Source organism: Malania oleifera, chromosome 9, assembly GCF_029873635.1.
Source record: "Malania oleifera isolate guangnan ecotype guangnan chromosome 9, ASM2987363v1, whole genome shotgun sequence".
Taxonomy (NCBI): Eukaryota; Viridiplantae; Streptophyta; class Magnoliopsida; order Santalales; family Ximeniaceae; genus Malania; species Malania oleifera.
Window position 1 is genome coordinate 25,175,401 of NC_080425.1, and position 13,552 is coordinate 25,188,952.

The 13,552-nt window shown below is 34.0% G+C and overlaps 1 protein-coding gene across 4 annotated transcripts in view; it reads right to left on the reverse strand.

Annotated features, from left to right (window-relative positions):
* LOC131164640 (zinc finger CCCH domain-containing protein 5) overlaps window positions 1–13,552 on the reverse strand; it is a 68,274-nt gene that overhangs the window by 12,855 nt on the left and 41,867 nt on the right. For all 4 annotated transcript variants that reach the window (XR_009139303.1, XR_009139302.1, XR_009139301.1 and 1 more), the window contains exons 7-8: window positions 9,223–9,297; window positions 7,397–7,623 (exon numbers count right to left, since the gene is read on the reverse strand). Coding sequence is in view for 1 of the 4 variants with exons in the window: in XM_058121976.1 (XP_057977959.1) it covers window positions 7,397–7,623; window positions 9,223–9,297 (302 nt within the window). In the remaining 3 variants the exon portion in view is untranslated. The remainder of the gene's footprint in view (window positions 1–7,396; window positions 7,624–9,222; window positions 9,298–13,552) is intronic.

Here is a 13,552-nt window from a genome sequence, read left to right on the forward strand (position 1 = left end):
TGCTTAGGAAACTGCCAAATCCTCTACCATTAAAATAATAACAACAACAATAACAAAACCAAGCCTTAAAGTCCCACTAGGTGGGGTCGGCTACATGAATCCTTTTTAGCCAATTTATGCAATCATGGACAATTTCTTTCAACAAATTCAAGACTCTTAAATCCTTACTATCTCATTCCAAGTTATTTTAGGTCAATCCCTAACCCTTCTACTGCCTCTCATAGTAACTAACTCTCTCTTCCTCACTAGCACACCATGTAGCCTACAGTGCAAGTGCCCAAACCATCCGAGTCGTCCCTCCCTTAGCTTATCTTCTACAGAAGCTATGCCTAACCTACCGTGAATATGTTCATTTCTTAACCTACTGTGAATATGTTCATTTCTTAATTTATCTTTCAATGTTAAACCACTCATCCATCTAAGAATTCGCATCTCAAAAACTTTTACTTTTTGGATATGCTGTTTCTTACTTGTCCAACATTCTGATCCATATAGCATAGCTGATCTTATAACTGTTCTATAAAACTTCCCTTTTAATTTTAAGAGTATTCTATGATCACAAAATACATTTGAAGCACTTCTCCATTCTACCCAACCTATTTTAACTCTGCATTACATCCTCTTCAATTTCTCCTTCAAGTTGCATAATACATACAAGGTATCAAATCTACTAGTGCTATTTATTTCTTCATCATTTTGTTTAACTTTGTCTCCAAAATTCCTCCTACTATTATTGAAATTAAATTTCATAAATTGTATCTTATTTCTAATTATCCTAAAGTCACTAAATTCTAAAGCTTCTCTCCATAATTCTAACTTAGTCTCTACTCCACCCCTAGTTTCATCAATCAATACAATACCTTCTACAAATAAAATAAACCATGGAACCTTATTTTGGATACTCCTAGTCAGTTGATCTATCACTAAAGCAAAAAGAAAAGGGCTCACTTAGATGTACACCTATTGTGATTGGAAATTCTCCAGTCTCTCCACCTATAATCCTTACACTAGACATTACTCCATCATACATACCCTCAATAACATCAGCATACCTACTACATACACCCTTTTTTTTTTTTTTTTTCTAAAATCCATCATAGAACTTCTCTAGGTATCCGATCATATGTTTTCTCTAAGTCAATAAATACCATATGCAAATCCCTCTTCTTTTCCCTAAACTTTCCATTAATCTTCTTAAAAGATATATCGCTTTTGTAGTAGATCGCTCAAGCATAAAACCAAATTTATTTTCTAAGACCTTCGTTTCTAGCCTTAATTTTTATTCAAGTACCCTTTCCCACAGTTTCATTGTATGACTCATAAGTTTAATTCCATGATACTTATTACAATTTTGAATATCTCCCTTATTTTTGTATATAGGTATTAAAAGTGTTTTTCCTCCATTGATCTAGCATTTTCATAGTTTTTATAATTGTGTTAAAGAAATTAGTTAACCATATAATTTCATTATCACCTAAGCATTTCCAAACTTCAAGTGGGACGTTATCCGGTCCTATAGTTTTTCCATTTTTCATCTTTTTTAGTGCAAATTTAGCTTCGTTAACTCTGATCTTGCAAGTAAATCTCATATTTTTAGTCTTTTCCTCATTTGTCAATTCTAAGTTTAAGACTTCTATTTGATTTCCATTAAATAGCTTACTAAAGTAACTTCATCATTTTCTTTTATGTCTTTTCCTTAACCAAGAGAATATCATCCGCACTTTTTATACATTTTACATTACCTAAGTCCTTACTTTTTCTTTCTCCAGCTCTAGCAAGTTTAAATATATTTCTTTCCCCTTCTTTTGTATCTAAACTATCATACAAATTATTAATCTATGTTTAGCTCAACTAACGGTCTTTTTTGCATTTGTTCTCACCTCTTATACTTTTCAAAATTATCCATATTTCTACATTTTTGTCATGTTTTATACCAAATATTTTTGTCTTTACAGCCTTTTGGACATTTTGATCTCACCACCAAATTTCTTTGCTATTTGACAATCTTCCTCTTGATTCACCTAAAATCTCTTTTGTTGTCTTTTTAATAAAGCTAGCTATCCTTCTCCAAAGAGTGTTTGTATCTACACCATCCCCTATGGTCCAATCACCATCCTTCTCCAAAGAGTGTTTGTATCCTTCTCTTATGCTAGTTTATTTTATCATTTCTCTTCCATTTTTTAAGGCATATATCTAACACTAAAACTCTATGTTGCATGGTTAAGCTTTTACTTGAGATAACTTTACAATCCTTGCATGATAAACGATCTACCATCCTAGTTAAGAAAAACTCTATTTGACTTTTATTTTGTCCACTTTTAAAGGTATTCAGTGTTCTTTTCTCTTCTCAAAACAAGTATTCATTGTTATAAAATTATATGACATAGCGAAGTCAAAGATCATCTCACCAAGCTCATTTTTGTCTCCATATCCATATCCTCCATGTATCCTCTCATAACCTTTATTATCCCTACCAACATGTCCATTCAAATCTGCTCCTATGAATATTTTCTCAGTCCCTGATATGTCTTATATAATACTATCCATGTCTTCCCAAAATTGTCTCTTAATATTTTTGCTAAGCCTACTTGAGGAACAAATATTAAATAATAATAACGATAACAACAAGAAGCAGCAAATAAATAATAAAAATTGGCTTACTCCAAAGCTGCCTAGCCACTTGACAATGGAAGGAAGTATGCTCAGCCTTGTTAGAAGCCAGGGAAATCATAAAATTATGCAGATGGATAGCTTTATTAAGCCTTATCACGAACAGAAAATTTTTAATACTGATCCTATTAAGAGCCAAACTCTAGGTAAAAGTTCCAATCTAAGAAATCCTAACCCTCAAAATTATTTTCTCTAGGGTGAAGGGAGAATGGGTTAAGGACTTCAATAAATGCAGGAGAAGATATTTTAGAATAAAATGTTCCTAAACTATAGCCAAGAAATACTATGGCATCACTCCTCAAATGGGTAGGAAAACAATCCAGAACTGCCATCAAATTAATAAGCTCATATACTTTTCTTTCAATATGATTCCAAAAAAAATGGAAACCTAAAGAAAGAGAGCCACAAGGAATAAAAGAGGCAACTGGAGCATTCTGCAAAAAAATAAAATAAAATAAAATAAAAATGAAGAAAGAAAGAAAGAAAGAAAGAAGTCCAAATAGGCAAGAAGCCAAAGGATAAAGACGCACCTCCAATCCAAGGAACCTCCCCAAAATAAAGTGTTACCACTACCAACCATGTAACATGAAAGAACAAACAAGATATCTATGAGAGAAATTTCTAAGGATTTGCATGAATTGCACAAATATTGAAGTTCCAAGGATTCACATTTTAAAAAAAAAAATGATGGAGACAATAGTTACTCATAACCTTGTGCAAAAGAGAGCCATTTCGGAAGGGGAATGTGCACAACTATTTTCCTGCTAGAGATGTCTGCAGATACCCAATTCCTAAGCCCCATCCTCTGGTTTTGAACCTTGGACCCAAATCCCAACCACTCAGTAATCTCTTTTCCATCACTCATGTCCAACCAAAGAAAATCCCGAACAATCCTGCCTAGTTGATCCACTCTAAGAGGAAACCCAAAAAGTGAGGGGAAAAAAAATGGGAATACTAAAGAGGCAAGCATTAGTAAGCATGATACAACCCCATAAAATTGTAAGCCCTCTTTCAACCCTGTACTCTCCTACCCACTCTTTCAAACACTGGATCTTAAAAGGAACCCAACTAATAGAAGACTCAATCAAGACATAAGCCAAGAGAAAGAAGTGCAACTGGCATTAGAAGTAAAATCCTCCACCTCACCCTGGACCATTTTGGCCCCTGCCACATCACTCCTAGCCATACTAATCTTTCAACCTGAAATGTCTTAGGAAAATTTTAAACCCATTTTTTTGGATAGAAAAAGAAGATTTTGTTAAAAGGTCAGCAATGTACAAAGAAGGGAGTAAGACATCCTCCTAGAAAAAGCCTAGAAATAACCCCAAAAAAATTTAAAAAAAAAAACAGAAACACAAATTAAGCCAGCAAATAAAGCCAATCCCATTGAACATACAAGAATCTCACTCCTGATTCCTTTAAAGCACCCGTATCCAACACAAGCCAGGTAATGAACTTAGCTGCTTCCCTGAAAAAATATGCAAGTTATGTTCCAACCACAAACCTCACCTCACTGCAAAATAGGCACATCTCGAGAGTTCTGCTAGACCTTTTCTCCTCCAAAATCCAAAAAGAAAAATTTCCAAAAATTCCCCCACTGCTTTCAGCTCTCCCAATAAACTAAATAGCTTACTCCACTTTTTCTGGACAAAATCACAGTGCAGAAATAAATGGGATGCTGTTTCCGAACTGTTATGGCATAGAACGCAAACATCTAGAAAAAGTTCACTTAATGGTCTCCTACTCTGCAGCATGTTATTGGTATTGACTCTTAACACAACCAAATAAAAGCCTTAACTTTTTTGGGAACTTTGGCCCTTCCAAATTTTTATAGAGTGCAAAAGAAAAGTTAAAACATGTCAAAAAACTGCAAAAGGATTTGCAAAAAGAAACCCCCAAAGGATCCAAAGACCAAGAACAACTATCCGCTCCCCAATAAATCCAGAAATTATTCAACATCATCAACAAAGAAGAAAACTCAACCATCTCCCTATCATTGAGAGACCTCCGGAAATGAGAATCCCAAGAAGGCAAAGGACCATCTGAATCAACAATAAAAGAGGAGATAATGCAATTCTGCCCTGAGCTCCAGATGTAGGAGTACCCTCACCCAACACGTACTTAGTATGGGAAATGAATAGGAGATAAATATGAAAATGGATCCCCACACTCAAATTTGGAAGCCACGCGTTCACATTCAATTCAAACTTACTTTTAATGACTCTATGCAAAACAGTGAATCCTCTAATAGGGTGAATATTTTCCAGAAGTTATCAAGACTATCCTCAAGAAAGAAAATGCTGCCATCAACGAACTAAAGATGAGACACCTCCCCCACTTCTCTACCCACCACAGGGCTACTAATCACCCCGCAGCCCCGAAGATGGTTTGGGGTAGAGGTTATTCCTGTGCAATCTTTTGGGTTTGGGTTATCATGTCCTCACTGTAGTCTCCGCATCCTAAGTAGATGGGGCCTATTGGGATGGGTGTGACAATCTCTAACATTACCATCTCAATATTCATATTTATCTCTTTTTTTTTTTTCTTTCTTTACCCTTTCTCACTTAACCAAACTTGTCCCAAAAAGACTGCAATCACCAAGTATGCTTCTTGGTATTCATAAACGATATTGGGAAGTAACAAGTCAATCAACTGACAGAATTGCCACAATGACCTAAAATATCCAAGTCCTTTCTAAAGTTTGAATTAATTCCTACATACCCCCCATTAGGTTTGCATAATCAAGTCTAGAATGGAATCACATTCCTACGTTTGGTTTAGAGAATCAAGGGCGGAATCATATTCTGTCCGAACTACGATTCCTGAGAGGAATCATGATTCCAATCCAAATGGGCTGGAATTGATTTTCATTCCATGGAATTAGACTCATTTTATAATTTAAAATATTCTTAAAACAACAATAAATACTAATAATACTAATTATTATTATAAAAATAATAATAACAAATAACAATTGCAATAAAATAATATTTATTATTATAAAAACAATAATAATAAAGAAAAATATTAATAACAAAAGGGCAAAATAATAATATTTTAAGGATAAGACATTATAAAAATAAGGAAAAATAATAACTAATAATAATTACAATAAAAATAATATTTATTATTGTAAAATAATAATAACAAGAAGAAAAATGGTAATGAAAAAGGCAAAAATTATAATAATTATTATTTTAAGGATAATATTTATTATAAATAATAAAAAATAGTAATAACAATAGTAAAAAAATATTAACTACACTAATAATAATCACTATTATGACTAAATTAAAAAAATAATAAGCAAACAAAAAAAACAACAAATAATAATAATATTAATTGTTATTATTATTGTAAAAACAATAACAACTAATTATAATTACAATAACAATAATAACAAAAATAATAATTTTTAAACTATTAAAATAATAATAACAACAAGAACAATAATAATAAAAATGAAAAAATAATAATCACTATTATGAAAATAACAAATAATAATAATTAAAAAATAACAACAAATAATAATACTAATTGTTATTACTGTTAGAAAAACAATAACAAATAATAAAAAATTACAATAAAAATAATAACAACAAATAATAATATTTATTTCTATTAAAACAATAATAACAAGAACAATAATAATAATAAATGAAAAAATAATTATTATTATTTTAAGGACAATAATTATTCTAAAAATAGTAAAAAAAAAATAATAGTAACAACTAATAATTACAATGGCAATAATATTTATTACTATAAAAATAATAACAATTAAAAGAACAGCAATAATAAAAAATAAAATTATTATTATTAGGATAATAATTAGTATAAAGATCAAAAAATAATAATAACAACAATAAAAAAAAAATATTCACTAATAAAAATCATTATTATAAATAAAAATTATAATACAAAATTAAATAATTATGCATTAGGTTTTTTTATAAAAAATGGCTTATTTTTCATACCATTATAGAAGCCATTGAAGAATACCAAATGTCGGAAAGAAATTGAAACTAGATCCCTATAGTCATTCCATATTACTAACCAAACACAGTAATTGCATTCCTCATTTGATTCCATTCCTTCCTCGACTCCTTTCCTGCTTCAATTTCATTTTGCAAACTAAACAGGGGGCAAGTGTAAGCTACTAGGAGTTGTTGCTTAGTAATCAAACATGGTTCTTTCTTATTCCTAATTGCATTGAATGTAATACATGAAGGAGATTGAGGACAAACTTGTAACTGGGAGAATGACTATTTATGTTGATAGGATAGATTCCACTTTAATCTACACATTTTTCTCCCATACACCAAACACCCACCCCTTCTTCTCTCTTTTTTCCTGATATGATATTTTGCACCACTAAGAATTTTCAATTTCCAACTGCAACACGTTTGTCTACAGAGTTTCTAGAAATATTTAATGGGTTGACAGCTTGTTATTAATCCCACATCAGGTTCAGCCTAGCATTTAACCTTGAAAGCAGCAGACATTTTTTATTATTTGAGCAGGAAATGAAAGAAGACCATGAGAAAAATAGATGCATGATTATCAATTGAAAGTAATCAATTAACTATGGTACACTTGGCATGCGAAGTTTATAATTGAACCATTAGGAGTGCAAAGAAATTGGACTGCAATGCATAAACTAATAACCATACACCAAAGATAATAGAAATATAAACTCCAGAAATTTCTATAAGTACAGCTAGACCTGTCTTCTGCATCTGCTGTTACTCTTCTGCAAGAACTCCTCGGCCGCCCCAAACTTTCTTGTTCCATCTGTTTGTCATAGCCAGTATCATCAGAAAAACCAAATAAAGCAGCAATCTTTTTCACCCAATATTTTGGGGGAGGTTTATCCCAATCAGCCCATTCATAGTCCCCACCAGGGTTACGAAAACAATGGATAAAATTGCATGCCGTTCCATGCGAGCATGTCTGTCCAGAAATATGTAACAGGAATGGAGGTCAGTTATCAAGACTAGCACCAATATCAGATTAAAACCATGTCATATTACCAAAAAAGATTTTGCAATATCTCAATTCAATACCAAAAGCACAATGAAAACCAATAAAGCCAACTGTAAACAATATGGTTTGCAAGACTCGCTATCCCCCCCCCCCCCCCTCTCCTTCCCTCTCACTAAGTTTGTCTGTACAGGTATCTTCCTTTTACCCCATTGTCTTTATAAAACTGGAGATGGAGACAGTTCAATTTTGGTAGGACCATTGGACTGCAGATGCTGTGATTTGAGCTTTCCTCCCTCGGGAGAAAGGTCAGTAAGTGGTTTTGGCATGTCTTACTCAATTATCAGCCCATTCTTTGGTATGTATATGCTCCGGCTTCACATTCTAGTCAAGCCACCAGTGCTTTTATAGCCTTTGTGAGAATTTTCAATTCATTCTAACATAGGCAATTGAGTCATCATTGAATTTCCATTTTCTGAGGAATCTAAATGAGAGGGAAACAAATAATTAAATCCTTTTCTCGAATGTGTTGGGATCTTTTCCTTGCTCTTTGGGAAGGGATAAAATGAGTAGTGCTTTGGATGCTTACGAACTAATTTTGTAAGTTTTTTTTCCACTCATTTTCCTAATAATATTCTTTTAACCACAACAACAACAACAACCAAGCCTTCAGTTAGCTATACGAATTCTCTTTTGCCATTCACAGGATCTAGGGAATTATCCACAGAAAGTCATAAAAAATCCTCATTATCTCCAAGTTATTCTAGGGGCATCCCTCCCCCTCTTAATGCCACTAACAAGAGGTAACTCACCCATCCTCTCTGATGCATTACTTGCATTGCAAGTGCCCAAACCATCTTAACTGCCCTTCCCTCCACCACATCTTATCTTCCTTTACTCCAGCACTCTGTTTGAAAAACTAAGATTCCCCAAGTTAAAAAAAAAAAAAAGTCATTTACTTGGTCAGCAATACTAAATAGGACTAAAACTAATGCTGTGATTCAGAGGAAAAGATCAAATAAAGCAGAATCTCACAATGTGTGTAGGTTTTTCATTGGAGTGGGAGACTTGTTCAAATTTATTTTATTTTATTTTGTATTGTTCCTTCTGCTGGGTACTAAGAATAATTTGTTTTTGGTACTCCTGTTGAGCACTGAGTTTGCCTATTTTGTTCTGAGAAGGGAAGGAAGGCTTTTGGGAGGCTCATTGCTTTTACAATTACTCGGTTCATTCAGATGGAGCATAATCTTATAATCTTTAAGGATACTGCTGCTCCTGCTCCTTTGGTTTGGAGTAGGGTGATTTCTCAAGTCCACATGTCTTAGAGGGCTTTCTTGACAGATTTCAAAGATATTGGAGCACTTTGCTTCATTAACCATGCAATGTTTTCATTACTTTTAGTTCTTTTTGATGACTTGTTTGCTTGCATTATGCCATGTCTTCTCCTTCTTATATTCTTTCTTCTCTTGATAAATTTCTTTGGTTTTAAAACATGCACACACTCATTTATGTGCATGTCTGTAGGTACACACACACACATCAAAAAATAAGGATGAGGATTTCTTGCACCTTCAGCCTTGACTTCATATACTCCCCACATATGGCAACTTTCCATCTTGTCACACTAACAAACTCACATTTTACCTGTTAAGAACCAGCAAAAACATTACATCAGCAGCAAATGAAATAAAGAAAAGGGTCAGATAATTATAGAAATAACTGAATGTTGTTGGCAAAAGAATAAACTGATGAGGCCATCGGCAGAACAAAAAAGTTCAAGTCTGTCTACAGGAACTCTGTGCTTTTTTGCATCACAGAACACTAGAATGTCATAGCATTTATTGAGGAACTGCATGATATTACAGGACAGAGAGTTCACATTTTGCAGAATCAAAGACATTCAATATTTACATAACTAAGCATCACCAATAGCAATACGATTGTAGCCAAGGTAGGCATATTACAAGTACTCCTACAAAAGCAACTAAACCTCATGGTTTTAAATAACAACCACGACCATTACGTAATTCCATTACGCAACGGTTTTTTGGGCTCCTAGTACCGTTACACACCACGGAATCGGTGGGAAGAATAATCACAGCCGTAGTGGCTGTTATGGACTGCAACCATTACGTAAAGGCCACTATGGCCGTTACGTAACTGCTACAGGACTGTTACGCCAAAAACATTTTATTTATTTTTGACTTTTTTTTCTCCCTTTTGTTTTTCCCACCTTTCATAAATCATTCTCAATCTACTATGTGGCGAGAGGAGAAAAAAATTATGATGAGAATGATAATGATACAAAATTTGCTACTTTTTAAATACTCATAACAATTTGAAAATACAAACTTGTTAGGAAAATATTTTATTTCGATAATATTAGCAATTTGATGTTATGTTCTATATTTTTCAACTTCAACCTTCTCATCTTTTCTAGTTATTGTATATTTGTATCATTCATATGTCTTATGTTCCTAATAGATTAATGAATTGTATGATGTATTTTGTTTTATCAATTAATTTAGCATACATAAGAATCTATCATGCATAAGAACAATGAAAAAGTATAAATACGCATGTAAATTTTTTATCAATGGCAGTTTAAAACAAATGTGAACTTCTTGCCCTTACCAAACAACTTAGTTGAACTAAATGTTCCAAAATACGCTAAAATTCTTTCTAAGAAAGGTTAAAAGCTTAAAAAAGCATGCAAATAGACTAATATGCACAAGGTTGTGCGTGATTGGAAAAAATTCACGACCATTACACCTGCTCCCTGTTATGTAACATCTGCTATTCCCACTTTCCGTTAAACCCATTACCGTTACATTACCCTACCCTCTACTGTGATTTAAAACCATGCTAAACCTTCATCCTAGCAATTCAAGGTCAACCATATGGATCATTTTTTAACCATTATTATGTGTATTAACCATTTCTAAAGTTTCATAAAAGAATTCCAAGCTTTACTGCTAATGCCCACTTTTTTCAAATCAAATCGAAATTGACATCAAAATTGAAATTTAGAAATTTCTGCACTCTTGAAGCTTCAAACTTTTAGTTCAAACCGAAATTTAACACCATGTCTACGACACTGTCCGCACTAAACCAAAAAAGGAAGTAATTAAGATTTAAGACACATTCATCCACAATACTGTCCCCACTATACCAAAAAAGGAAGTATTTAAGCCACCTCTCTGTAATTTTGACCATGTGTGATTTAATACCATAAAATGCCCCCTCCTGTTTCTCTTCCTCCAGACAATTAAAAAATGGTGAGAGGGCTTACACTAAGAATTTCATTCTATCTTTTCAAAGTCTTCACCTGTCCACGCCCAAAACTAAAGTAATTGAATCTGAAATCACACATTGCAAATCCGGCCATGCTTAGAGCCACATCCCAAACAAATCTAGTCCACCAACAGACAAATGTACGAGACATCCTCATCTTGTGAAGCTTAATTTAAAAGACCATTTTTTGTACCAAATAATTTTTTGAAGTCAAAGAAAGTGAAATAAAAGAAGAGTGAATGACATGCATAAGTTTAACTACATGCAAGAGTATCCACATTGATAGCCAAGGGTAAAGTTCTTCAACAATACAGAAGTTATTTTGGACCAAGGTGAAGTGTTCTTAGTTATTAAATTACTAGTCCAATAAATTATTAGTTTTGTGCCTAAGGACCATAGTTTTGATCTAAGGGTATTATATGATCAAGTTAGAGTCAAAGTTTTAAATTGAGTCTTCAGAGTCGCAATTTCAGAATCTGATAGGTGAAGAGAGTGGCTGAGGTATGGAATTTAAGAACAAAAGGAAATAAGAGTATGAATCATAGAAAAAACATGAATTTCTATGGTTACACTAGAGACATAAATGGGGCAGATATGGAGTGAGAGAGGCAAAGACTGAATCCGGCCTGCCTATCACCCCAAGTCTGCTCTAGAGCATTATTTGCATCCCCATCCTCGCAGGGATGCCCCACCCATCAAGGATCCAAATCTGCCCAGCCAACTACAAAAACAACATACAAAAATTTTGAAAAAAAAATATATATCATCATGCCCTTATATTATTAAATTTTTAAAAAAAAAATGTATCTTATTTTAATATAATTATAGATAACATAACCTTCCCAATAGAAAGGTTAAAAAGCTATCAAATAAAAACAATATGTTTAGAAGCTATGAAAAATACCATATACACACACACACACACACACATACATACAGACCGACACATACACCCATATACAAACACACACATATTTGTGTACATATATTTATTTGTTTCTTTATACATATTTGGGGCCGGCTTTATTTAAGCACAGTGTCATGGATGCAGAGATCTTAAACGCCAAAAAAAGAAATCACCCTTGCCCAAATTTTCCCAAAGTGTCATGGAGACACACCCGTGTGGCGGCAAGACTACACCAAGTCCAGCTCAGCCATACTCATCCTCATCTAAGGAAAAACTCAAGTGTCAAACCCAAGGGTTAAGTCTCACAGCTTGAGGGCCCTTGAACCAATTAAGGTCATCAGTGAGGATCCCAAACTCAAACAGTAAGGAAGATCAACTCACATACCACCAATACCGAGGGTAATTCTCATCCCCACAGCACAACTAGGGTCTAGGATGACACAGCCCACTATATAGTAGATGACCAAGAAGGGCGAATACCCAAACCTCTGGGCTAAGAATACCATGTAATCTCATTCTCAAATGGATCATCCATAGGCCTCCCATTCCACAAAAAAGCCCAAGACACCCCTCGAGGATATCAAGAGCCTTCCCGTAAAGTGCTCACTTAGTATCCAATAGGATACCAGGGGAGATAAGCCACTCACTTGGTATTCCCCCAAAAGTCATATCTGCAAAGTATTCTCATCATGGTTTCAATTAATGGTCGTTGCGTAACGGAAATTGGGGTCCCTGAAACCGATACGGGCCAATATTGCGGAGCGGAAGAAATTCATAGTTGTAATGGCCGTTTTACCCAACATTACAATTCGTAATGGTCTGTTACACTGGCCGATAGCTTGCCAATCGAAGGACGATTCCCTAAATCTATGCTTTCCACTGCTTTCCCCCTCTCCCAACCACTCATCCTTGGTAGATCTGCCATTCAATCTAACATTCAAAAGATTGAAAGAAGAAAATGAAAATCATACCTTGGAACTATGATTTGTTGTTGGACAAAGCTAAATAAGAAGGCTTCACTTCAAAGCCTCAGATCAGATCTACTCATCTACCCCCTCAAGCAGTCGCACTCGCAGCCTTGTAGGAGTTGTAGCAGCTTCGCGAGTCCCTGACGACAGCCCTGCAGCAGCTCTGCCGCCTCTGTGAGTCACCAATAGCCCTTCAACAGCTCCCTTTGCTAGTCGTCGCCACTCGCCAACGGCCAGCCCTTCGATTTCGACTTTGGAGTCATCGGCCATTTGTGCTTCGACTCCTTCGAGGCTCCTCTCTTAGCTCAGCACTCCACTCTCGACGACTCCACTCTCCAGCGCGCACAGCGTATGAGATTAAGTCCAAGACCCACTGCCACTTAAATTTTTCATTATATTCTTCTTTTAAAAATAAATTATATTTTGTTGTAATTGTAACTTGTTACTTGTATCGTGTATGTTAAATTGAATAAAAAAAAGTAATTTAATATAGTAAAAAATTAGAAATCAACAATAATCATATGTAAAACAAATTTTTCTTATGAAAATTTTATTTGTCTTATTTTTTTTAAATGTAATTATGAAAGGCTAGTTCCATCACATTTTTTTTTTTCTTAATATTTTTTAAGTTTTAAAACATCATTTTGACCTTAAATTTGAAATTAGGCAAAAAGAATCTTTACATTATCTATTTTTCGTTTTTAGTTATCAAATAAAGTAAAAAATGATA